The sequence below is a fragment of the Capra hircus genome, chromosome 19 (assembly GCF_001704415.2).
Source record: "Capra hircus breed San Clemente chromosome 19, ASM170441v1, whole genome shotgun sequence".
NCBI lineage: Eukaryota > Metazoa > Chordata > Mammalia > Artiodactyla > Bovidae > Capra > Capra hircus.
Window position 1 is genome coordinate 51,521,874 of NC_030826.1, and position 25,856 is coordinate 51,547,729.

Here is a 25,856-nt window from a genome sequence, read left to right on the forward strand (position 1 = left end):
GCTGGAATCAAGATTGCTGGGAGAAATATCAATAACCTCAGATATGCAGATGACACCACCCTTATGGCAGAAAGTGAAGAGGAACGAAAAAGCCTCTTGATGAAAGTAAAAAAGGAGAGTGAAAAAGTTGGCGTAAAGCTCAACATTCAGAAAACGAAAATTATGGCATCTGGTCCCATCACTTCATGGCAGATGGATGGGGAAACAGTGGAAACAATGGCTGACTTTATTTTTCTGGGCTCCAAAATCACTGCAGATGGTGATTGCAGCCATGAAATTAAAAGATGCTTACTCCTTGGAAGGAAAGTTATGACCAACCTAGACAGCATACTCAAAAGCAGAGACATTACTTTGCCAACAAAGGTCCGTCTAGTCAAGGCTATGGTTTTTCCAGTGGTCATGTATGGATGTGAGAGTTGGACTATAGAGAAAGCTGAGCGCCAAAGAATTGATGCTTTTGAACTGTGGTGTTGGAGAAGACTCTTGAGAGTCCCTTGGACTGCAAGGAGATCCAATTAGTCCATCCTAAAGGAAATCATTCCTGAATATTCATTGGAAGGACTGATGTTGAAGCTGAAACTCCAATACTTTGGCCACCTGATGTGACAAGCTGACTCATTTGAAAAGACCCTGATGCTGGGAAAGATTGAGGGCAGGAGGAGAAGGGGATGACAGAGGATGAGATGGTTGGATGGCATCACTGACTCAATGGACATAGGTTTGGGTGGACTTCGGGAGTTGGTGATGGACAGGCGTGCTGCAATACATGGGGTCACAAAGAGTCGGACATGACTAAATGAATGAACTGAACTGAAATGAAGATTAGAGGTAGAACTTGAAAGGTCCTTAATTTTATCTCTAATAGACAGGAATTAGTTCATTGAAAAGGCCAAGTAGTATTGTTTTATTTTGTTACATACTCGTTTTCTAGAACAAGTCATCTATGCTCTATAAATAAATCAAAGAATGACCAAATTCACTTGAAAAGTATGTCATTTGAAGAAAATCAGTTGTGAATAGAATATAATAAAGAAACCAAAGTAAACTCATTTCACATTACATTAAATAAGAAAGCATGTCTTTATCTAAGTCACTTCAGTTGTGTATGACTTTTTGTGACCCTATAGACTCCTCTGTCCATGGGATCCTCCAGACAAGAATACTGGAGTGGATTGCCATGCCCTCCTCCAGGGGATCTTCCCGACCCAGGGATCGAACCTACATCTGTTATGTCTCCTGCATTGGCAGGCACGTTCTTTACCACTAATGCTACCTGGGAAGCCCAGCAAATGTAGGAAGTTCAGTAAGTGAAGGGGTGGTGTCAAGGGTACATAGAAAATACAGATTTTTAAGAAGCATTTATCTAAAATCCATACAGAGGAACCAAGAGAAACAAAAATAATTCCAGGTCCAAATCTGATCCTTCAGAAGTTACAACAGGGAAAGAAATGAAAAATAACTAGAGAAAAACAGAAGCAGAAAAGCCATACAGTTACAAAACCAGCATCAGTAAGCTCACATGGTCAATTCAACCTAGATGTTCCCACATGTCCTTCTTGCCAACAGTGTGGGGATACATCCCGGCTGAATCCAAGCCCCTGGATGAGTTAAGTGTTTTCCTGGAGTCAAAGAAACTGAGGGCCAGATTGGTGAAGTCCCAGGTCTTAGATGACCTTGCAGATGGGATGGGCGGCATCTTCCACTGCCCGCTGTGGGATGCAGAGCAATACCCTCTCCCTCAACCACACAGGTTGGCATGGGCTAGTCTTGAGCACAGCATCAAGGTTTGTAGAAAAAGGACCATGGACAATAAGTGAATACTTTGGGTCTTATTATCGTGGTTATCAAATAACTTCATGCAGGAGGTCTAGGAAAAAATGTTCTTCCCTACATATCAAACACCTCTTTAATTTACCAACCTAAAAGGGCAACCATGCCTATGGTGATGCACATGGTGGTAAAAGTTTACATCTGATAAGAACAGAAGTTCTTGTTTTTGTTTGTTTTTTTGCTATGAAAAAATTTAAAACACACGAAAGTACAGAATAGAGTCAAGCAAACCCCATACAACTTACCACCCAGATTATCTTGTGCTCTTCAGGGAAAAAAAGTCGATGGCTCTAAATTTCTCAGAGGTTTGGAAGGAAGCAGCCCCTCAGCTTGGAGAGCCCTGCGCCCAGCCCCTCCCCGCCCCCGGGGCTTCCTTTCCTGGCAGTACCTGAACGTGCCGGCCTCCTGTAAAGCGTCCTGATTGGAGGCCTCCCTCACCACCCAGTCCTTCACATTGCAGATAGCATTTTCTTCCTGCTTCATTAAAAGGACGTAGAGGCGCATCTTAGCGACCAGCAAGAAAGTGGCTGTGGAAAAGCAGAGCAGATGTGCATTCAGCACATCCCTGGGCATCGAGCAGTGGGCCCGGCATTCCGGACCCATCCCAGCAGGAAGGGAAGCCCGTCTCCTTCAGCCAGGCCAAGTCTACAGAAACCCAGAGGCACACATAGATTGCCAGGGAGCCAGCTGCTTCTGGGAGTAATGGAGAGCTACAGCGGGGAATGACTCAGGGACTGATGGAGGAGCTCGGTTGGGGTGTGGACAAGAGGAGCTCCCACACCTCTGTACTCACTGTTTTCATCTAGGAGGCTGAGGAGGATGGACACCCTCTGAACGCTGCGCTGACAGTCCTCATTCTGGTCTCTGATCATGCCCACGGCACCCTGAATACAGCTTTTCAGCAGCCTGGTGGTGTCCAGGATCTGCATCTGTCGACAGACAATCAAGCCTTCCATTTCTGCTACTTACATGTCAAGAAAAGCCAGGTGATGGCAGAGATGAGGTCCAGGCACTGGGTGCAGGGGCACAGTTTTCCTCCTGCCCAAGTTCCCACCACATGCCCTTGTCAAGTTCCCCTGAGAACCACTGTGAAGGAATTCCCTGGAGGTCCAGTGACTAGGACTTTGCACTTTCATTGCCGTGAGCCTGGGTTCAATCCCAGGTCAGGGAACTATTAATAAGACCCTGCAACCCATGTCGTGTGGCCAAAACAAAAATCCACTACAAGACAATCCTATGTGCCTGGAGACCTTATCAGTGGTCAAGCAACACAGCAAAACTGTCCAGGGGACACCAGGAAAAGCCAAGGTCAGATCTGCTGCTGGTGATCCACCTGCACTCACAGAGGCAGGGAGAGGAGTGCTGGGCTGAGCCCTGGCCAGCTGAGTCCACTCCTCCGACCCCTGGGTGTAAATCTAAGGAAGTGGAGCCCACAGCCTGAGGGCTTAGAGGGCTAGAAAGAGTGAGAATTTATATCATGTTCTGGTCCGGAGGCTGGGCTGGCGTTCATCTCGGGACTTACTGTCTCCATTTTTACCTCCGCCACTTGCTGTGAGGTGACTGCCTCAGTTTCCATTGCCTCCTCATCATCTTCTTGGGCTCGGCGTCCCACCTCCACTGCAAAGAAGTAAAACAATGGAGCTACTGTTCAGAGGCAGAAGTGGTGGTGGGGAACGCTGGCAACATCGTGTGCGTTGTATGCTGGGGATCTATCCGGGTTTCCCTGGCACCAGCCTCAGGAAGGGGCTCCAAAGGAGAGACCGTCAGTCACACAGATCAGACTCCGATCGCCCACTGGACGTGGTCCACCAGTGGCAACCCAAGCTTCCATCCTGGGCTCAGATGGCTGATTCGGAAGCCAGGGTAAATAGAATCTGACATGTTCCACAGGTACCTGCAAAGACCTTGTGGAAATATTGTCTTCTCCTGGCCTTGGAAACAGCAGACAGTGCCCTGGATTCATCAATACTCACTTCAGCAAATGTGTCCCGAGCTCTTGCCAGGGGGCAGGTGTCGGACTGTGGGACAGTAGCCTAAGCACCTGTCCTTGTAGCAGAGTGCACACCTCCTGGCTTCCGCTCCCACCATCCTACCTCCCCGAGGACCTTTTCTGCAGACTCACCCTTAGCGGGATCTTCTGGTTTGAACAGCTGGCTGATGGCCACATCCTGCAGTTTAGTTATGTCTGAAACCATGACTGTGGACCTCCGGAGGTCGTCGATGTGCACAGAATGCCACAGCCCTGGGAAAACAAGCCCCAGAATCTTCCCTGTGTCCTCTGGTTTCTTCCTGACAGTTGTAAGCAGGGATACACCATTGTCCTGATGTTTTAACATACTAATGAATGAATGATTTGTATCCTAATGTCTAATCCCTTGAATATACACAGGAAACATATAGATGTCATGCTACAGATGTTAACAACTTTAGCATGAAAATCAGTTTTAAGAACTGAAATGACTAATATAAAAGAGTATTTAGAGAAGGCTCATTATTCTTTTATAAATGTATTATTAAACTTTCTATATCATAATCAGTAGAGGGGTGTGAGACAACAGCAAGGTTTGCCTCTTATTAACTATGAAATTATTAAACTAAACTATTACTTGCCTATTTGCTAGAATACCAATTTTCTCATACAGGAGATTCCTTGGAGATTCTTTGGGATCAGGTCCCAACAAAACAAATATTACAATAAATCAAACCACACAAGTTTTTTGGTTTCACAGCATCTATAAAAATTTTGTTTATATTACACTGTATTTTATTAAGTATGTAATAGCATTGTGTCTCAAAACACAATGTACATGCCTTAATTAAAAAATACTTGGGACATTCCTTGTGGTCCAGTTGTAAGGAATCCACATGCCAAAGCAGGAGACACAGGTTCAGTCCCTGGTCTGGGAAGATTACACATGCCTCAGGGCCACTACGCCTGTGCATCAGAACTACTGAGCCCACGCACCCTAGACCAGTGCTCTGCAATAAGAGAAGCTACCACAATAAGTCTGAGCACCACAACTAGAGAGAGCCCAAGCATAGCAATGAAGACCCAGGGCAGCCAAAAGTAAACAAATAAAAATACTGCACACACACAAAAGAAAACAACCAAAAAATACCATATTGCTAAAAAATGCTAACCATCATCCTAGCTTTCATCTAGTCGTAGTAGTAACACAAAAGGTCACTGACCACAGGTCACCATAGCACATACAATAATGAAAATGCTTGAAATATTTTGAGAATTATCTCAAACACATGAGATAATTCAGAGACATGACGTGAGCAAAGGCGTTCAGAAAAATGGCGCTGAAAGACTTGGCACAAGCCTTCAGTTTATCAGAACAGCAGTATCTGTGGAGTGCAATAAAGCAAAGTGCAAGTAAACAAGGTGTGCCTATGTAGTAAATATTTGGTGAGTCTTCATCAGGAAAAAGAGAGAGAGATTAAAGATAGCATTTTCTGGCCCCAGAAGTAGGCATTAAGTATCCACACATTCATAACAATGCTAGTGGGAAATATCTCTGCATTATCCATATAGTAAAAGGGGAGGAACCAGAGATTAATCAAGCATGTATCAACAAATAATGAAGTATCGTATGTTGTAGCAGGAGTCTGAAGATGAAGTGTTTTTTGTTTTTTTGTTTTGCATCAATCAGCTTTAAGAACGGAGAAGGCAATGGCACCTCACTCCAGTACTCTTGCCTGGAAAATCCCATGGACGGAGGAGCCTGGTAGGCTGCAGTCCATGAGGTCTCTAAGAGTCAGACATGACTGAGCGACTTCATTTTCACTTTTCACTTTCCTGCATTGGAGAAGGAAATGGCAACCCACTCCAGTGTTCTTGCCTGGAGAATCCCAGGGATGGGGGAGCCTGGTGGGAGGCCGTCTATGGGGTCGCACAGAGTCAGACACAACTGAAGCGACTTAGCAGCAGCACCAGCTTTAAGAAATCTAATTGCATTTGAAACAAATACAGTTGAGATTATGTGTGTGTGCTCAATCACTCAGTTGTATCTAACTCTTTGTGACCCCATGGACTGTAGCCTGCCAGGCTCCTCTGTCCACGGAAATTTTCCATGGACAGAAATTTTCTGGAAATTTCCCAGGCAAGGAAATGCAGTGGGTTGCCATTTCTTCCTCCAAGCGATCTTCCCGACCCAGAGAACCAGCCTGCATCTCCTGTGTCTCCTGCATTGGCAGGCAGATTCTTTACCACTGAGCCACCTGGAAAGACCACTGAGATTAACATTAATCTTCTAATATCAGACTTTGTACATCATAGGACCAAACAGTGGCTTGGGGAAAGAATCCAGCAGCAACATAGGAAACTGCCTACAATGCAGCAGATGTAGGTTTGATCCCAGGGTCAGGAAGATACCCTGGAGATGGAAATGGCAACCCACTCCTGGAAAATCCCAGGGACAAAGGAGCCTGGCGGGCTACAGTCCATGGGGTCACAAGAGCTGGACATGTCTTAGTGACTAAACCACCACCACCACCACAGGACCAAATTAGAAATAACTTAAATATTATTATACAAACATATTTATAAATATTTCGGTCCTACCTCCATGGAATCCTACATAGGACGTTCCACTTCCCATCCGGGACAGTTTTGTGATAAAATTGACTAAGATATAGTTCTTATTTCCTTGTATCTTATTGATTTCATTCATAGCAGAATACCTATTTTAAAAACAAAAAGCAAACACAAAACAAAACAAAAAAACAAAGAAAATTAGCAAAATGAACATTGCAAAATGGCTAAATGGTGTCCTCAAAGAGGTCAAGTTTCATCTCACTTTTTTTTAAACTTTAAGTAAATTTCACACCTTCATGCTTGTTATCCTCTCTTATAAGAGAACAGGGGCAAGACTTCTCTAAATAGTCTCATTTCTTTCCCCCGTTCCTGTGTTCCTCTCCTTTGAAATGGCATTTTTTATTGAATAGGAACCCTCTCTTATAACGCTTAATAAGCTTGGTCAGATGCTACTAAGGGTAAGGGCAGTGCTCTTGTCCACTTCAAGAAACAGAGTTCTGTGCACAACCAAAGGACAAAGACAATCATGATGTGAAATATGGCTTCCAATGCTTTAGAAGGTCCAAAAATTACTTTTAACATCAAGTAATAAAGGGATGCAGTTAATTCTAAAAGCATCAAATTTCCACTACAAACAACTTAAAGCTGTCAAATAAATACAACTGAAAGCATTTAAATACCATTAAGGCCCCTGAACTTGCAGTAAATTCATATCTCATAATTTAAAATGAATAATGACCAAATCATGTCAGCTAAAATATGTTTCAAGGATACTCTCTTATATCCTCCTAATATTCTGTTATTTATACTTCTTGCATTGGCTATTTTTCCATTGTTAAGAGCCTTTTCTCTCTTGGTTTCTCTAGTCCATATTTAGGGGAATAAAAATGGAGAATAATTTTTATTTCTATGTTTATTCTGATACTATACAGTTTTTGAGGAAGAAATTCTTTAGGAGCTCCTGAATAAATTTGGGGTATCCTATGTAGTTTCTGAGAAAAAGAAAAAAACATACTTCGCTGAGGCGATGAGCTGAGCACTCTGACTTCCATCTTCAAAATCTGTTTGAATAACAAGAATTTTACAACTGGCTGTGTGAGCTAAGCAGTTTCTGAAAGAAAAAGGAAATTATCCAAGTGAGTTTTCTGTCCTAAAAGTTGGTGATAATATTCTCCAAAGTGATGGGAAACATAAGGGGTATATAGGAAAACTATTCAAGTGGGATTTTCCTCTGTAAGGTGAGCAGACATTTCAGTGGAGAGAGAAAAAAGCCCCAATAGATGCCTCCTAATGAGACATAAGGATGCTGGATTCAAAAAGGATGTTTTCACAGAGGATAACAGGGATCAGGACACTCGGAGAAGTAAAACGCGTCCTTCTCAGAGTCACATGTTCTCAAGGTTCACTAGCCAAAGCTGGTTAGAAAATACCCGTGGTTAATAGTCACACATATGAAATACAAAGTGGTTGATCCTGAGGAGGGAGGGGAGCGGGAGGGGAGGGCAGGGATCCTCACCGAACTTCCTTGAGGAAAGAGTACTCGGTGTCAAACTGTTGCAGTGACAGGATGGTGAGTTTCACAGCCCAGTCCTTTACTTCTGATTCTAAAAGTTCACAGTCATGACTGGTTAGCAGCCTGGAGAACGTAGTGATCTGCAAAGGCAGGAAATTACAATCATTCCATGGAATGCAAGAAAGCGTTGTCTCCTAGATTCAGATCCAAGAAACATGAGGATGCTCAGCAAATATCTTCTATGGGCTCTTCATTGTGCAGTTGGTACACAGATCCAACTGGGAGTTCAAACCCAGAGGAGTTTTCTAACATGAGGTGGTGCTAAGGCAAACAGAACCTACAGGATCAAAGGTATTGGAGAGAAGACTCATCCTGCCCCTAAGATGTCTTTGAATCTTCTTCCTAGATTCCAACATCTTTTCCTGCTTTGAACCCTGCTTGTGATGATACCTTAGCGCTCAGAACAAATACCACTTGTCCTTTGCAATCTTACTTCAAACTTTCCGTGGAGCCGGCCATTGAGGTCTTCCCCACATCTGTTAACCAACTCTCCCCTGCTACTGGATCACACCATACAGTGCAACCAGTATACTCCTTAAGGGCACGCTGCCAGGTCCTGAATCATTATCTCTAGGCTGGCCTTACCACTGAGCTTCCCATTCCTATATCCAATTGATGACAGACTACCTAGATGTTACAGGAACATCAAAGCCCATCCCAAATGGAATCCATCATTGCCTCCACCAGACTTGTTGCTCATAACTAGTTTGTGATTGGCAGGAAAGCTATGACAAACCTAGACAGTGTATTAAAAGGCAAAGACATCACTTTGCCAACAAAGGTATCACTTTGCCAACAAATGTCTGTATAGTTAAAGCTATGGTCTTTCCAGGAGTCACATATGGTTGTGAGAGCTGGACCATAAAGAAGGCAGAGTGCTAAAGAATAGATGTTTTCAAACTGTGGTGCTGGAGAAGACTCTGAGAGTCCCTTGGACAGCAAGGAGATCAAATCAGTCAATTTTAAAGGAAATCAACCCTGAACACTCATTGGAAGGACTGATGCTGAAGCTGAAGCACCAATACGTTGGCCACCTGATGTGAACAGCCGATTCACTGGAAAAGACCCTGACGCTGGGAAAGATTGAAGGCAGGAGGAGAAGGGGACAGCAGAGGATGAGATGGTTGGATGGCATCCCAGATGCAACAGACACGAAGCTGGGAAAACTCTAGGAGATAGTGAGAGACAGGGAAGTCTGTCATGCTTTAGTCCTTGGGGTCACAAAGTCAGACACGACTTGTTGACTGAACAACAACAAAGATGTGATTAACCAAACTTCTGGTCAACCAAGGAAGAAACCATGGAGTCATCCTTAGCCTCCTCCATCTCCCAGAGCTCCTATAAAGAATCAACCTTTATCTCTGTCAATATGAATCCTTACTATGTCTCAATTGCACCCGTCCATCCTTTGACTGAACTGGTACTGCAGCCTCACTACTGGTATATCTTATCTGTGAGTCTTTTTATCAGACTTTTTTCCCTTTCCTCTCTCAGGTAGTGGGACACATTTCCACACACATTTCTCCATCACTCCCTTTACACAGGAAAGCAAAGCTCCTTGGTGCCACTGAAAAGACCCTCCATGAAGTCTCTCTGGCTATATCTCACTCCTATCTCTCAGAACTTAGGGCCTTGAGCTTTGGGCTTCAACGGTAATTAACTCTGGGTTTCCTGCAAAGACTGGGTGTTTTAAACCTTGACATCCTTGCTCAAGTAGGACCCTCTGCTTATAATACCTTCCAAATCATACTTTACAATCAGCTTGATGGTCACCTCTTAAAGACGAGTTCGTGACCTCATCCTGATCTGTGTTGCTACTCGTTGCCTTTGTGGATAACACTGTCATAGGATATCAACGGTACCCATTCATGTCTTTAAACCTTACACTGTATGCTGACCAAGGACAAGCCCTGTGCCAACTCATCTTTATATCCGCAGAGTCCTGAGTGCATTACTCAAATGTGGTATTTCCCTTGTTGAACTGAGCACTGTGCACAGCACGGCACAAAAATGGGCACTCAAAACTTGGTAACACTAAACATGTAAAAATATGTAGGTCTCCTTTCACTTACCACGGAGAGGAACCAAAAGTCTCAACACATTCATTTATGGTTCCTATACACTGACTGGCAAAGAATCTTGAATTCCTGATGCTAGGAAGTCAAGGACCCAGAGGTGAAAGAAGAAAAGGGTAGAACACAGAAAGATAATCACCTCTGTGAAGATGGCATGGCGTTCTGAATCCATTGTGCGAAGGTGAGCCTGGAGCAAGTCTGCAAAGGAGTTATGCTGCTGCCTGTAATAGTATTCTTCCGACAGGGACTGTGCAGTGAACTGGCCTAGTGCGGAAGCATTCAGCCGAACCACAGCATCAGGGGTGGCACAATCCAGCAGCACTGACTTGGCCTGCTCAGAGACTTTCTGGTAACGTTCACCAATCAAGGCCTCGTGCCCTAGCTGCTCTATGACCTGGAGCACCACAGAGGCACACGTGTCTGAGTGGTACCCAATGAAGACATCAGAAGGGCTGTATTTGGGTCTGGCTAGAAACTGCTCAGCTTTCACATCTATAAACTTCTCCACCCAGACCTTGAGCTCTTCCACGATATTCTTCTGCCATTTCTCCAAAACAGTGTTGATGTCCAGATAGTGCTTCTCCAGCCGGTTAATGAGGGGAATGGGAAAATGTTTGTAGACGACATCTTTCTCCTCAATGACTATCAAGCGGAAGTCTGGGTGAACCCGACATTTGACCCGATGGGTCCCCAGACCAAGGTCCACGTACTTCTGACCGCCGAGGTAGACGTAGTATTGATTGAGTGCATCGTAGAGGCTCTCATAGAGGTTCTGCAGGTTGAGCAGCACCACCATCTTGCCAGTTTCCATGCAGATCTTTACTCGGTTGATATTTCGGCAGATCTGGGTATACTCTTGATCTTTGGGAAAACTGGATCCAAAAATAATCTCTGGTTGGTCTGTTTTGAAGAACGTCTGCTGCAGGATCCGCAGGGCCACGTAATTTCTGGTCAGCACAAGCAGGTAGCGGGACTCGGAGTCATCCAGCTCTCTGCCATGCATCTTCTGAAGATGGCCGTATATGTTCTGGTGGATCAGCTGCATTGTGCTGACCTCCTCTGTGTACTTTGCCTCAGGTAAATTGGCTGAAAAGATGTCCAGGGCATGAATGTCGTCTTTGCCACTGAAGTTCCGAAGGACAGCTTGTGCAATGTCTTGAGGGGAAGGCTCCTTATTGGAAGCTTTTGCTGCAGCAAAGACCATTTTAATGAGGCTGTAGTAGTCACGAAGCCCAAAGAATTCCTTGTCCTGCCTCTTACACACTGTTTCGTAGGCTTTGGCAAAGGATGTGAAGTATCCTTGGATTTTTTCTTGGACAAGGCGCTCTGAAGCACAGATTCCCTTGGCACTCTCAATGAGCTCTCTTTCGTTGGGGCTGCCACGTGACACAAATATACCCCGGTTCATCTTGGCGGGATCCAGGGCCCAGTTGGAAATGCCTATGAAGCCAACTTTTTTGTGGGGGGCAGGATCGTCTTCAATACATCCATCTTCCAGCAATGGGTGCAGCGCCTTCAGGGGCATTTTGGGTGAGTCTTCTGCTAGTCCAACCTCATCTAACACCACCACGGAGACATACTGCTCAAGGTCCTTCCCCTGCTGGAAACGGGCACACTGCTTGAAGGTGCCTATGATGCCCTGTGGGGTGGAATGTGGACTACACTGGAATGACACCAGATGGACCTCCTTCAAGTGCCGGAAGAGGTCCGAGTGTGCAGCCTGGCCTTGCATGGCGTCTGCCACGATGGTCTTGGCGAGAGATTTGGAGCTGCCGGGCTTGCCCACCAGGAAGAGAGGAATCTTGAGCTCAATGCAGATAACCATCATGAAGACGTTCTCCTTCAAAGCCAAGTTCCTGGCGATTGTTTTCCTCAGAGATACATCATTCAGAAAAAGATCCTGGGTTAGCGTTATCTCATCTAGGATAACCCTGCTGTCATTATACGGTGCTGGAAAGAACTTGCAGATAGCTTTCCGATAAGATTCCTTCTTCTCTAAAGAGGCGTGGTAACATACCCCAGTGGCCAGAACCAAGGACCAGAGGACAGGATCTCTCTCAAAGTCATTTTGGATGACCCCAGTCTTAGAGAGAAAGGAATCCAGCTTAGACAAGAGCATCTCACTGTGGTCGTAAAACCATTTGAAAACTTTCACACAGCGTTCTACATCCCTGAGGCTGACAAAGCTGCACTCATTTTGTCTTTTCCTCATGAAACCCTGAGAGGCAGAAAGCACTTCCGTGATTACATGAGTCTCGCTCTGCACCATCTTGATGGACTTCACCAGTCTCTGGACAATCTGATGGATGTAGAGCTTTTCTGCAGAGTCATTCAATTGTCCAAAGTCCCACACCAGGGGGATCAGGCTCGGTGGCAGAGCATGGACACGGTACACCAGCTGCCTCAGGGGGATGGAGCCAAGCCTCTCAGCCGTCTCTTCTGCACTAACCCTGTACCCCAAGCCAGCTGACTCCAGACGGCAGATCATCTTCTGGGTGTGCTTCCGATAAGGGTTGCAGGCTGCAATGATATGCAAGCCAGAATTCTTAGCCAGGGGCTGGCCACCCACTGTGTGGTCACATAGGACCTCTTTGATGCAGCTTATGGCCTCCGTGGTGTTGGCTTCATCGAAGAACAAGATGGTGTCCAACTGATATTGGGCCTTATTGAAGCAGGCCAGCTCTTCAGCATCCCTGACCTTGGAGTAGATCATGTCGGCAGTTGTTCCTCCGTGGACCTTGACCAACTTCATGGTTTCAGCATCAGCACCCCCACGCCTCAGGTCACTAAGGAATTTAATGAGTCTGGTTTTCCCGCAGCCGGTTTCTCCCATGATGACGACGGGGATGCCGCACCGGAAGCGCATCTCAATGGCAAGGATCTTCAGCATATTATCCGTGGTAAGCTCGTATGTTTCATCAGGGTCAGTGGCCCACTGGATGCCCAATGCCAGGCACAGCTTTTCAAGTTTCTCATGTCTGGGCAGCTGGTCAAAGTCAACGTTGAAGGGCACTCTCTGAAGCAACAGTCCCTGGTACAGTTGCTCTGTCATAACATCCTTTTTGATTACTTTCCCACTCAAGCGGTCTATGGCATCAACACCACCGTTCTGGTTGGACCGGAAATGGAAACCTATAAACGTCATGGATGTGTGGTCACTGTTGAAAAAAACGTATGGGTGGGGCTCCGACTCCCACCTCTTCCGGAGAGAGAAAGGGGCGAGGTCTTCTTCTTTGACCCCATCCATAGTGAATGTGTACTTCCCCGGACTTTGGTCAGATGTGTGAAGTGTAGGTGTGGCGAAATCTCGGGCCATGAAGATCATGAAGGTGACCACAAAGTTCTTGAAGCCCATCAGTGTGTCTCCAACAAAGGTGGGATCACAGAAGAGAGAGGCCTCACAATCTCGGAGCTGGTAGTTCAGGAACTGAGCAAAGTTCCAAAGTTCTGACCAGGATGGGTTTATCACCCCACAGTAAATCAGGAGGTGTTGAATGCATTCGCCAGGGCTGCCCTCAACAGAACCTTTTCGGTACTGGAATGTGTCTAGGTTTTCTTTCTGATGGAACCGTCTTAAATATTGGTAAGGTCTCTGGAATGTTTCACTACAGAATGCTCTCAGATCCATTCCTGGCTCTTTGTAGCTCTGCTGAGGACCCAGCTCCATGTTGATCACTTCTTTGGGAGGTTTGCAGGTCACTTTGGGGAAGACATCTAGAAAATTGAACTGGGGGACAAGTGCATTCTGGAAAGGAGAGACACAAATGAAATGAGTTATGGCTGAATTTCCCAAAAAGTGCTTTTGTGTTTTAATCCTCAACATGGTCTACGTGGACCTTTATGAAAAATTACTTTTCATGAAGGGATTTCTGTAGATACCTCTTTGCATGAGGTGTTACCTTCTGCACATTCAGGCATGGTGTGAGCTGCCCTTGTAAATAACAAAGCCCTTTTCTACTCAGCCTCTTGGAAATAAACCTCTCCATCAAGCACATACATGCGTGTTTGTGTGTGTGTATGAGCATAAAACTCCCTTCAGTTAAGAAATTAATATAATGGAAGTCTCCTTCCCATGTTGGCTGTCATTAAGAAAGACAGTGCTTCTCCTAGCACATGCATTTTCTGCATTCCAATCACCACTGGCATTTAACCCAGACACACAGCACTCACCCCAAAGAGAACAAATCTAAGGTACTATTAATTAATAAAAGAATCTTTGTATTCCATGCATTATTTAAAACTAAGTTTAAAGATTTTTCTTTACTAACACTGCACTCAGCTACTCTGCTAAGGCAAAAGTGGGGAATCATAAGCATGAATAAAAGCGCCTGCCCCCACAGCAGCATGAGAGTGCCCTGATACACACCAGCTTTGAAGGCCTTCGTGGCAAAGTCGAATTCCTTTCTAGGATTTCAATGATATATAAGTGACATGGGTTCCGAAGCCACATCTTCCCATTTATATCCATTAAGTACTGGAGAACGAGGAGTTTGAAAAGAAACACCCAAATACCAGTCCGCACCTAAGGATAGAATCATGTGGGTCTGTAAATACTTACACAAAAAACAGCAGTCCTCCCAACCCTAAGGACCTTCTTATTCTGCTCTATTTTACAATGATACTGAGTATCAATACATGGAGAAAGAAGAAATTCTTCATACTGGAGATAGGGTAGGGCAGGATGTGGAAGCTGTGTCTTTCCCTATCCAGCCATTCAGCTAGAACATGGGGGCAACTTACTGAAGTGAAAGTGAAAATGTTAGTCGCTCAGTTGTGCCTGACTCTTTGCGACCTCATGGACTATAGCCTGTCAGGCTCCTCTGTCCATGGAATTCTCCAGACAAGAATACTGGAGTGGGTAGCCATTCCTTTCTCCAGGAGATCTTCCCGACCAGGGATTAAACCTGGGTCTCCTGCATTGCAGGCAGTTTCTTTACTGTGTGAACTATCAGGGAAGCTTGACTTACTGAAGAGGTGATGTCAAAGTGGAATATTATCGGTCTCCTCTGATACGTGGCATCCAGGAAAGGCAGAAGGGACCTCAGGACTTCGTTCTCATCTACCTGAGGGTCAATCAATCGAATAACTTTTAGAGGCACTTTTGGTCCATTAAACTGTATTTTCAGCTGGTCCTGCAACCTCTTCACAAAGAGAGACCTTCCTGTTGACGTGAACATATAAAAATTAGATGCCAGGGCTGCAGATAAAGAATGAGAATGTCCAGAAAAATCACTTCTCTTTGTACAAAATTCAAAACTGATGCAACCTAACGTCAGCTTAAAGAATACATACTTGAGCCCTCAAATTTCCTTGCTGTTCCCCACCCAACAGCCCTGCTGCTTCCTGGGACTAAGGATGGAAATCTGAGAATGAGATCAGGACAGCAGAGCTTGCTTCATGGGGGAGGCGAGTGAATGTCACTGGACAGAAGGGAGTACCATTAAAGGGATGCAGTCAACAGAATGGAAATCAGGATGGCGACTGAAGGTGGGGGCATCTGTTTCTTCTCGAGACAGAGGAAATATACCTTGTCCTGATCAGGACCCACATCAATCCCAAAGTATTCAATGGACTTAAAAAAGAGAGAAAGAGAAAAAACAGCAGAGAAGCCAGTTTAAAAGAGGAAGATGGCTCAGCCAAGCTGGGATCAGGTGAGAAAAGTATCCCGTTCCAGTGTCGGCCCTGATTTATAATTTCAGGTGAGTCAGTCCTCCAGGGACTTAGTTCCCCACCTGCAGAAGGGCTTATCTGAGCTCACCTTACTCCCCACTGGACAAAGAAGGGCCATCAGATGGTCCCTGGGACGGGGGACTCAGCAGCCACTATTACCTACACCCGCTCTCTCCGAGGCTACGATTCCAACACACATGCGGTCCTGGAACACGGCGGCGGCTGACAGGGTCTCTTCCGGGACTCGGAAGTGGTGAGCCAGGTAGGCCTGGATGTCCTTGAGAGGCGCCTGGGGGGTGACAAGGACCTTGTGCTGGCTGAAGGCGGAGGGGAGGTAGCAGTGCTCCCGCTCACAGTCACAGACCATCACAAGCCGGTAGTGCTCCTGGTGGGGCTGCGTGCACAGCCTCCGGAAGAGTGCCTCTGCCCGGCAGGCCACCTCGTAGCTCAGCTGGTCCGCATACAGCAGGCTATAGACCCTGAGTCCCTGGGAGCCTGGGGTCAGGCAGCGACGCAGGAGCAACGCCACCTCCTCAAACGTGGTTTCTGGGGTGCAGAGCAGCACTTCATCATAGGTGGGCAGGGGCTGGTGTGGGGTCTGCATGTAGATGGCCAGGGCGGCTGGCAGTACCTCAGAGTGGCCACAGACGACGAGGTTGGGCTGGCCCTCCTGTAGGCCATGGGAGAGCTCCCGCTGCACAGGGGGTCCAGCCATCCTCGCCAGGTGAGCGAGACAGCGGCCAAGGGCCTCCAGGTCCAGGCAGTGAGGCATGAAGACTCTCATGTGTTTCATCGAGAGTTCCATGATGGCCCTCAGCTTGTCCACCAGTCTGGACTCAGAGAAGAGCAACAGTACCAAGTCTTCCACCGCTGTACTCTCTTGGTGGGTGTTGGCCATTCCACTGGGCCCCCTGCAGGCCCTCGAGACATCCCATGGGGTGCAGTTGCCTTTGATGAAGGAGAGCATGGTGAGGGCCGCGTCGCTGGGCCTCTGACTCCCGAGCTCCAAGCCCAGGTAAACCAGCTGCTCAGCAGTGTAGTAGTTGAGGTAAAAGTGCTCAGCTCGCTTCTCTGCCACGAATCTCTCCCAGCAGCCCAGGAAGTCCTCCAGCTGCCGGCAGAGGGCTTCCAGCAGCTGGACGACTGGCCCGCCCTCCACCAGTGGGCCCACTAGCCTCAGACAGAAGTCCAGCCGGATGGAGGCACCGTTTGTGGGGGTACAGTACACTTCGGCTGACCAGGCCCTGAACAGCATGTTTCCAGCAGAGTAAAGGTTTATGAAAGACTGGACAAGCCTCTGAACATTGCAGAACACCTGCAGAGAGAGGACATGTAGTCTAGAATAACACAAACAGATTTATAATTCGAAGGGCTGGGGTTCATGTCCTCCATGGTTCACCATGGGATCTCAAGCATGAGCTTGATCACGGAAGGTCTTCCTTTCTTATTTCCATAGTCTCTTTCTTAGGAAGCAATATGTTGTGAAGATAAAGGATATCATTTATAAAGTATAAATAAACTTTACAGATTAAAAATTCATAATCAAAAGGAGAGACTGTTACATAAACCAATATGCCTTTACCATTGTGGTTACTGTGGATTTCGATGAACAATGTCCAACTACATCTTTCAGTATTTTGGGATGCTTGCTGATTTACGGAGTAAATGGACATCTCTTTGGGTCATGAATTCGAAATACATGCACTCTGCAACACCCACTGGCTCTACTCTCCACAGTTTTAAAAGCAGAGTGATTCGTATAAATTAAAGACAAACTCAATCTCTTGTGACTTCCTAGGCACCTCAGCAGTAAGAGTGCTCAGCCCAAACAGATGGGATTAGGACACTTGCTCCAAAGTAGATATAAATCCTTACCTCGGAAAATACCTCTACGACTTCAGCATTGCTGTGTTCTTTTGTCCCAGACATCAGCATCAATTTGTTCAAAAGCTCTTTCAGCTCTTCTAAAGAGTAGTCTCGCTTCTCCTTGTGGTCTCCCTGGCCCTCAGGAAGGATTAAACGAAGAACTGTGTCTGGGGAAATCTGTGGAACAGGGCACAGTCAGAGGTCGATTTGGAGAGGCAGAAACCCCCTGACAACAGCAGCCTGTGAGAGCCTCCTGCAGCTGTGCCTGCAATGTGAGGCTCACCTTTTGGCCATCCGTGGGAGCCTTGATCACATAGATGCCTCTGCTGTTGATTGCTGTCGCCAGGGACAGGGACGAGAGCTCCACAGACCCGTGACTCTCTTTCACTGTCTTCAGCCACTCGAGGTTCCGGGCAGAGTCACGCTGTCAGGACAGGAGGAGAGAAAATGGGCCAAAGCTTGGGCGTGATCTTCTTCCTGCCACTCTCTCCACCTCTGCCTTCCAGGGACAGGCGCCTCCTCCCCTTCTCTGGCTCAGGGTGCCATCACCCACAGGGGAGGTGTCCCTCATCTGCTGCCCACCACTGCCACGCGCTTTGGGTCTCCCTCCTGGGTCACGCACCGTTGCCGCATTGGCTGTTTCTGTGTTCCCACCCAGTGCCATGGATACGTGGATGGGGAGCGACAGGCATGACCTCAGCTCTCTTGAGAAGGCGGCCTTCAGCCGGGCCCCTAACCGGGGATAATGCTGGCTGAAACAAGCACGTGAGCTCTGTGTGCTCCTGCCATTCCTCTTCCCCTCCTTCACCCCTAGTGGGGTCTCAGCCACCCTGTTAGGCAAGTTATGAACTATAGGCTTGCTTGAACCCTGGTGCAGCTGATTTATGTACACGGAAATGTTTACCTTTCTGATTAAAAATGAATCTGTACCAATTGTGGCAAGTATGGAAAAATACCAAAATGTATAGCATATTAACTAACAATTACCTCCCTTCAGAGAAAACCACTGGTAACATTTTAGCACACTTCCTTTCAATGTTTTTTCCCATATATTTCCACCAGAGAGGTCACTCTTATTTACATGCAGTTTTATATCTAGTTTTCTAACAATAGGACAGAGAAAGCACTTCCATTTGGGAAGAAAAACTGTTTTTAAACATCCTTTTAAAAGGCTGCATTAAAAACCTGCCATGCGAGTGTGCAGTCACACCACTAGTGTTTCTAAGTGATGCTTCACTAAACTTAACCTGCTCTGGAGCCAGAAATAAGACTCACCAGTTTCGTGGGCAGGTTGTGGTCATTATCCAGAGCCTTCCACAGCTCTTTCAGGTGCTGCATGAACTCATCAAAACCCGCACTTGTATCCAGCTCATAAAGCAGGGGCGCGTAACCCTGCACAGCATCGTGGAAGCAAGCTACCCGGTCCACATCAATGTCATTCTCCCCCGCAGAGATGGAGGCCAGGTCCACGAACACCTTCAGTTCGGTGGTGCCTGGGGCAGGAGGGGTAGATGAATGCAGGGCTACCCTGTGATGACAGGAGCCCCATATTTGGAACAGTGCTTCTTACTGGTGCTATTCCTGGATAGTGGATTTTTAGGGTTTTCCCACTCTTTGCTTCAATAAGAACCTGGGGCACTTTTTCTTTTGCCATTTATGTTTAGTGGCTAAGTCATATCCAACTCTTTTGCAATCCCATGGACTAGCCTGCCAGGCTCCTCTGTCCTTGGGATTTCCCAGGCAAGAATACTGGAGTGTGTCACCATTTCTTTCTCCAGGGGATCTTCCCGACCCAGGGATCGAACCTGATTCTCCTGCTTGGCAGGCAGATTCTTTACCACTGAGCCACCAAGGAAGCCAAGTCATTTATGTTGATACTACTGAACAAGACCTGACCTTACTGAACAACACCAATGTCTGGGCATTGCATAGGTTTTTTGTGTGTGTGTCTTATTTCATGTAATCCATGTAATATTGCCATTTCATTATTAAAAGTAAGCTTAGCTGGTAAATAACATGTTGACAGTCATCTACAATCAACGGCTGCTCACTAATCAAATGAAGCAGTGAAGCTGGGATGAGATGAGCACGCAGCTCATCCCCTGTCCCTGGACAGCAGGGCCATCCACCTTCCTTCTTTCCTGCCTCCTTCTTCCCTCCATACATTAATTCTGCCAAAATCACCCAAGCTACAGAGTTAAAAAGACTGCCAAGCCTGTGCACAACAATAAGGAGATGCGATTACATTTAGAAGACAAGGCTGCCTTGGCTTCTAGTAAAAAAAAAAAAAAAAAAAAAAAATCAAGCAAAGGAAAAAGCTAAAGGGACATCATTTAAAAAAAATTATCGCCTGCTGTTCACAGCATGCATCCAGAGTGAGAAGGAAAATAAAGTAGCCAAGGAAGTGGCTTTTACACCAGCAAATGAGTGATACTATCTTGATATAAATTCTACCTACAAACCTAGGCACACCTTGCACATTTACCTAATGAATACAGATGAAAACTTGCTAAGAGACTAGATTTTCATTATTCCAATCACTAAAATAAAAGGAGAATTATGGGAGGTGATGGAGGGCTAATTATAGTTACAATGGCAATCATATTATAAGATATAAATGTATTAAAGCAATGTGTCATGTACCCTAAGTTTACACAATGCTATAAGGAAAATAGTAAAGTGAAAGTCGCTCAGTCGTGTTTGACTCTTTGCCACCCCATGGACTATACAGTCCATGGAATTCTCCAGGCCAGGATACTGGAGTGGGTAGTCTGTCCCTTCTCCAGGGATCAAAGCCTGGTCTCCCACATTGCAGGTGGATTTCTTACCAGCTGAGCCACAAGGGAAGCCCAAGAATACTGGAGTGGGTGGCCTGATCCTTCTCCAGCAGATATTCCCAACCCAGGAATTGAACCAGGGTCTCCTACAATTACAGGCAGATTCTTTACCAATTGAGTTATGAGGGAAGCCCTTATATGTAAAATACATTTCAATTTTAAAAGTTTGAATGTAAAAAATGCAGAACATGATCAAGGGAGTGACTTCCCAGAAGTTCAGGAAGACCACCCTGTGAACCATCTAAATAATCTCCAGCCTTCTGGCCACCACAGTGACAGACTGTACCTCGGAGAGCCTCCTGGACCCAACTAGTGAACTCCTTTCTCTGGGACAGCTCCTTCAGACACTGACACCGAGTCTCATCAATATCCTGCAGAAGCTTTTTGGCACGGATAATTTGTTGGTTGATATGGTCCAGTTTTTTGTGGCGAAAGTTGTCCAAGACAGTCTAAGAAAGTCATCAAAGAAAGCTGTCAAAGACAGTCTGCAAGACAAGGCAGTATGTGGGCTGAAACTGGCTCCTGGACCCCCAAGAAGAACTGTCCCAATAGTCCCTCCCACCAAACTTCTAATACTGACACTAGCAGTCACTACTGGTAAACAAAGGTAAAAACAAAGCCCTTGGCATATTCAGGCATTGAATAAAACACAAATAACGCTGAAGGAAGCTGTGAAATCATCTTACCCAGTTTTTCAAAGCCAGAGATCTGGGATCTCCCCACAACTGCCCCACCCCCAACCCCAGGAGTCCCCAGTAAATAACTTACAAAGCTTAGTAAGGTGTGGAGAACACTGAAATCACCAGTCAGGCCCAAATTCTCTTTGACCTCCAAGATGACCTTGGCTGAGTCGACAGCCTGATGCAGGTGATGGTATTCCTTGATCTGCTGGACTCGCTCCTTGATCCAATCCTTCTGGTCTCTGGGATACAGAGCACACATGGTCTGGAGGTCTTCAGTTAGGTCGCTGTATTTATTCACAAAGTCCTTGAAGATGTCATCGATTTCCCCAAATGTGACCTCCCCTGACTTCAGATCCTGATACAGTTTTGTAAACCTTTTGAAACAAGGACAATATAAAAATTCATACACCTTTTCAGGCTGAAATATCTCCCTTTCCAAGTTCTCTTCTGGCTCACTCAGCTCCTGTGCGGCTTCTGCCCAGAAGATCTGGAAGATGTGACTGTCCTTTAGCAAATATGCGTTTTTGGCCATTTCTTGGACTTCAGGGCTCAGGTTATAATGTGTTGTCCACGTCGAGTCAAGGGAGGTGGCTGACAAAGTCACTGTCACAACTTGGTTTAACTTTTTCCCACTGAGGTCTTCTGAGTGTCTTTCAGCAATCTCTCCAAAATCCACTTTTAAAACCATAAGAGAATGTCAAGTCAAACTCTATTCACAATATCATTTTATTTTACTTTCCCAGTTTTCACTCCCCTTGCTGCTCATAAGGAAATACAAGTGAACACACTTGCTGGCATTTGTTCTCAGTGAGTGTCCTTAAATCTCCACCCTCGCCTTGCTCATCAGTTTTCTTGACAAAGAAGGCTTCTGGGTGAAGATGACCATTTGAAATCTGCACGTTTCCACTCCCTCCCCAAATCCTGCTGCAATGATAGAAGTGAGATTGTTTTTCAAAAGCCATAAAGCAACAGCGCTGGGAAGTATAGAAAAGGAGATCACAGCAACAAAACTTTGGAACTTGAAAAGCAGATGTGCTGAGGGTAAACAATGTTTCAAGGCTGAGAACTTGGGGTCTTAGTCCATAGTGGGGAAACCTGAGATTCTGCCAGGTGTCTGTCATCACAGAATTTCCCACATGCACACACCCTGGCTGCACAGATGCTGGAATTTGGGAGGTGGTGATGAAATAAGGAGGACTGGGCTGAAAGTCTGCATAACGAGTCATCAAACAGGCTCATTTTCATCCCAACCCATTCCATCAGCAGGCTGATGGCACCTCTTCCACCCTGGCATGCAACAGGTAGTTTATATTCTAGAGAGGCTCTAGAGGGCTCACAGAGGGCTCTCTGGATTGGGGGGTTTCAGGTACACGGTGGAATAAAGGCATTTCCAGACACCTACCCTTCGTCAGGAAGCTAAGGGTTGGTATGTGCCACTAAATTTCAGAAGCTAGAAAGGAGAAGAAAGGACACAGGGAGTAGAAGGAAAGGACTGAGGCTAGATACGCATCTTGGATGCTGAGAACCCTCCAGCCCTCATTTCTGTCTTGACTCCTAGAGACTTGGCAGGCAGCCCTATATCTTCCAGGCAAGAGACTGGTGATCTGAGCAGCCCAAGAGAGAGGAGCAAAATATACAGGCTATTTCAAAGCCTAGGCATCCCATCCTCAGAATCCCCCACCAGGGCGTTAGTCCCCCCTCTTAATATAAACAGATAAAAAAGAATTCTAGACAGAGGAGCAAAGCCTTAAACATGAAAAATAGACATTAAAACATACCAAGAGATAAAAGCAACTTGGAGGAAAGAGGAAACTATTTAAGAAAAAGAAAATCTCTAAATCAAAAATATGAAAAATCTCAGAAAGATATGATACTATAACCATGAACCAGAACAGGATAGTATGGAAAAAGGATCACTCAAAGCAAAAAGAGTTCTTGTAGACTAAATAAAAGTAAGAAGAAAAAGTAAAAAAATTAATGGCAAGCTTAGAAAGAAAACTTAAGAAACTGCTCAGAAAACAGAACAAAACAAGACATGGAAATAGGAGAGAAAATGTATGGCAGTTAGATGACTATTCCAGGAGGTCCAATATCCAACTGCAGATTCCAACAAGAGAAAAAGTAATCACTTAACTAACAAAGGAAGCTTCCCCAGAACTCAAGGACTTGGATTTCTAGATTACAAAGACCCACTTAAGTATGCCCAGTACAGCAGATGGGAAAGAGACCCACTCCAAGGCACATCACTATGCCATTTCAGAATAAGGGGGACAAAAAAAAATCTCAAGAGCTTCCAGGGAGAAAATATGTCATCCACAAAGGAGTAGAATCCCAACCTGCTCTAAACAATGACCCTGCAGAGACAATGGGGCCACAAACCCCAAATCCTGAAGGAAAGATCTGCACCAAACCACAGATCTCCTGGGAGGGCAGACATTTTCAGACAGGCAAGAACTCCTGGGCCCCTTACTCAGGAGAAACAGAGTGTGCATTTCACTAAAACACAGGAGTGAGAGCAGGGAGCCATAACACCCAGGATACAGATCCAGCTGAGAAGAGAGGCAAGATACCCCTAGGATTGCTTATCTCTGGTTTGGTGAGATTCTATCTGAAAAAGCAAATGGATCTCCTTTGGAGGAAATTCAAACAGTTGGTAAAGAGTCTGGCATTGAGTTAAAAAAAATAAATACATTGAAAGCAAAGCATAGCACAAGATGAGACTTTTAAATCTAGAGAAGACAGTTTGCATAAGAAGGTGAAGGTGAAGTCGCTCAGTTGTGTCTGACTCTTTGCGACCCTGCGGACTGTAACCTACTAGGCTTCTCTGTCCATGGGATTCTCCAGGCAAGAATACTGGAGTGGATTGCCATTTCCTTCTCCAGGGGATCTTCCCAACCCAGGGATCGAACGCGGGTCTCGTGCATCAAAGGCAGATGCTTTAACCTCTGAACCACCAGGGAAGCCCTTGCATAAGAAGTGGGAGAGAATCATGGCTCGGGTGTAAAGAGTGCATTTACATAGTCGTGGCATTTAAACCCTGAGGGCTGATGAAATTAGGATAAAATTGGAGGGAAGTGAGATTGGAAAGGCTATGTGTACAAGACAGAAATTGGAAAAACAAGGAAATCTAAACCCTAATTTTCCATACATGACAATGTTTCAACCTGAAAAATCAAGAAACAAGCTATTTAGAGCTATGTCAGTTAATTACCAAAAAAGTTTTAACTTTATTAAAAATTAACACATTAGAAAAAGCCTCCCCACTCCAAGATAAAGGGCCGCTACTCTGATATGTTTTTAATCATATTCTCCTTTGACGCTTCTCCCCTGAGAACCTTTCGATTCTGTTTATTTTAATGCTTTAAGAATATCACCTTTTATCACGTCTTTTACCGTGTCACACAACTTCAGCAGAGAGTCAACATTTGTCTTCTCTTTCTTTAGCATGAATAGTTCGTTCTTCCTCTGACTCAGCACTTTCCTCAGATGGTGTTTTTTATCTTGGGCTAAAGAACTTTCACTCTCTGGGAAAAAAAAAAAAAAAAAAAAAGAAAGGAAAGGAAGTCAGTAGAACACACAAATACTCATTCTGTGGCAAGCCATTTCTTGAACCTCCGGTGAGTATGCGGCACACGCTGGGCTGTGCGGAGGCGGGGGTGGGGGGGTGGGGCCGGAGGTTGTAGGCGTGGCTGCTCCAAGATGTCCCGTGTCAGTCAGTAGGAATAAAAACAACCAGTACTCTATAACGTGGTCAGTATTTTATCACTTCCCCTAATTTTCCTGAGGATGAGAAGCCCTAATCCTCCCCTGACAACTTCCTGGAGACAGAAGCCATCAGAAAGATGACAAAGATCACCTCTCCTTAAGACACACAGGCAAAGAGAGACGCTTCTGAGCTCCTAACTCCTCAGGAGCCTGAAGTCCACATCTCAACGTGATACTTACTTAACTGCCAGATGTAGAGGAACTGATCCATGTGTTCTAGGATCAGCTCCAGGTGCCCAACTACAATTGTTCCACTGATGAGGTCATTTGTAACTTCGGTGAACACAGAGTCCGCAGTGGCCATCAACTTCTTGCCTTCCTTGGTAATATTTGCTAATATTTTCTCGTTCATTCCTGACCAAGTTAAGAAGAGAGTTAAAACAGTAGGCATCCCACTTCCTTCCCACATTAATGGATTTCCAGGAACCTCCTATTGCTCTGCCCCAACTTTCATATAATAAAGCAAAGTCATTCTGTATTCCCAGGTATATTTCTCACATTGTTTAGAGGGCAGGATTTTCAAACATACTTAGTTTAACCACCAGAAATTTCCTTTCCCAGTAATATTAGGATCATACATTTGGGTCATGTCATTAAAAGCAAATATAGAAGCTTTATTCACAATTGCAAAATCTTGGAAGAACCCAAGATGTTCTTCAGTAGGTGACTGGACAAACCGTAGTCCACCCACACAACTGAATATTATTCAGCGTTTAAGAAGTGAGCTACTAAAAGGAACCTTTGATGCACATTGTTAAGCAAAAGGAGCCAGTCTGAAAAGGCAACAGAGAGTATGATTCCAACCAAGTCCCTTTCTGGAAAAAGGCACAACTGTATAGGAGAGGAGAGGGAAGGGATGAACTGCTGGAAAAAAGGAAGTTTGAGGGCAGTGAAGCTCTTCTGAAAGATATGGTAATAGTGGATGCACAGCATTAAACATTTGTCAAAATCCACAGAAAGTACAGGAGCAAACCCTAATGTAAACACTGGACTTTACTTATTCATAACATCAAT

The 25,856-nt window shown here is 45.5% G+C and overlaps 1 protein-coding gene across 3 annotated transcripts in view; it reads right to left on the bottom strand.

The window, feature by feature from the left end:
• The window catches only part of RNF213 (ring finger protein 213), a 124,080-nt gene that overhangs the window by 37,422 nt on the left and 60,802 nt on the right, over positions 1-25,856 (bottom strand). For 2 of the 3 annotated variants that reach the window (XM_013972340.2, XM_013972342.2), the window contains 18 exons: positions 25,023-25,196; positions 24,452-24,601; positions 21,163-21,752; positions 20,681-20,843; positions 18,833-19,050; positions 17,841-17,981; positions 17,567-17,734; positions 15,851-17,006; positions 14,989-15,182; positions 14,388-14,543; positions 10,161-13,766; positions 7,890-8,026; positions 7,389-7,484; positions 6,401-6,519; positions 3,953-4,072; positions 3,353-3,447; positions 2,624-2,759; positions 2,219-2,357 (listed from right to left, as the gene is read on the bottom strand). In XM_013972340.2, the coding sequence (XP_013827794.2) occupies positions 2,219-2,357; positions 2,624-2,759; positions 3,353-3,447; positions 3,953-4,072; positions 6,401-6,519; positions 7,389-7,484; positions 7,890-8,026; positions 10,161-13,766; positions 14,388-14,543; positions 14,989-15,182; positions 15,851-17,006; positions 17,567-17,734; positions 17,841-17,981; positions 18,833-19,050; positions 20,681-20,843; positions 21,163-21,752; positions 24,452-24,601; positions 25,023-25,196 (7,558 nt within the window). The remainder of the gene's footprint in view (positions 1-2,218; positions 2,358-2,623; positions 2,760-3,352; positions 3,448-3,952; positions 4,073-6,400; positions 6,520-7,388; positions 7,485-7,889; positions 8,027-10,160; positions 13,767-14,387; positions 14,544-14,988; positions 15,183-15,850; positions 17,007-17,566; positions 17,735-17,840; positions 17,982-18,832; positions 19,051-20,680; positions 20,844-21,162; positions 21,753-24,451; positions 24,602-25,022; positions 25,197-25,856) is intronic. The other variant, XM_013972341.2, reaches the window with a different exon arrangement.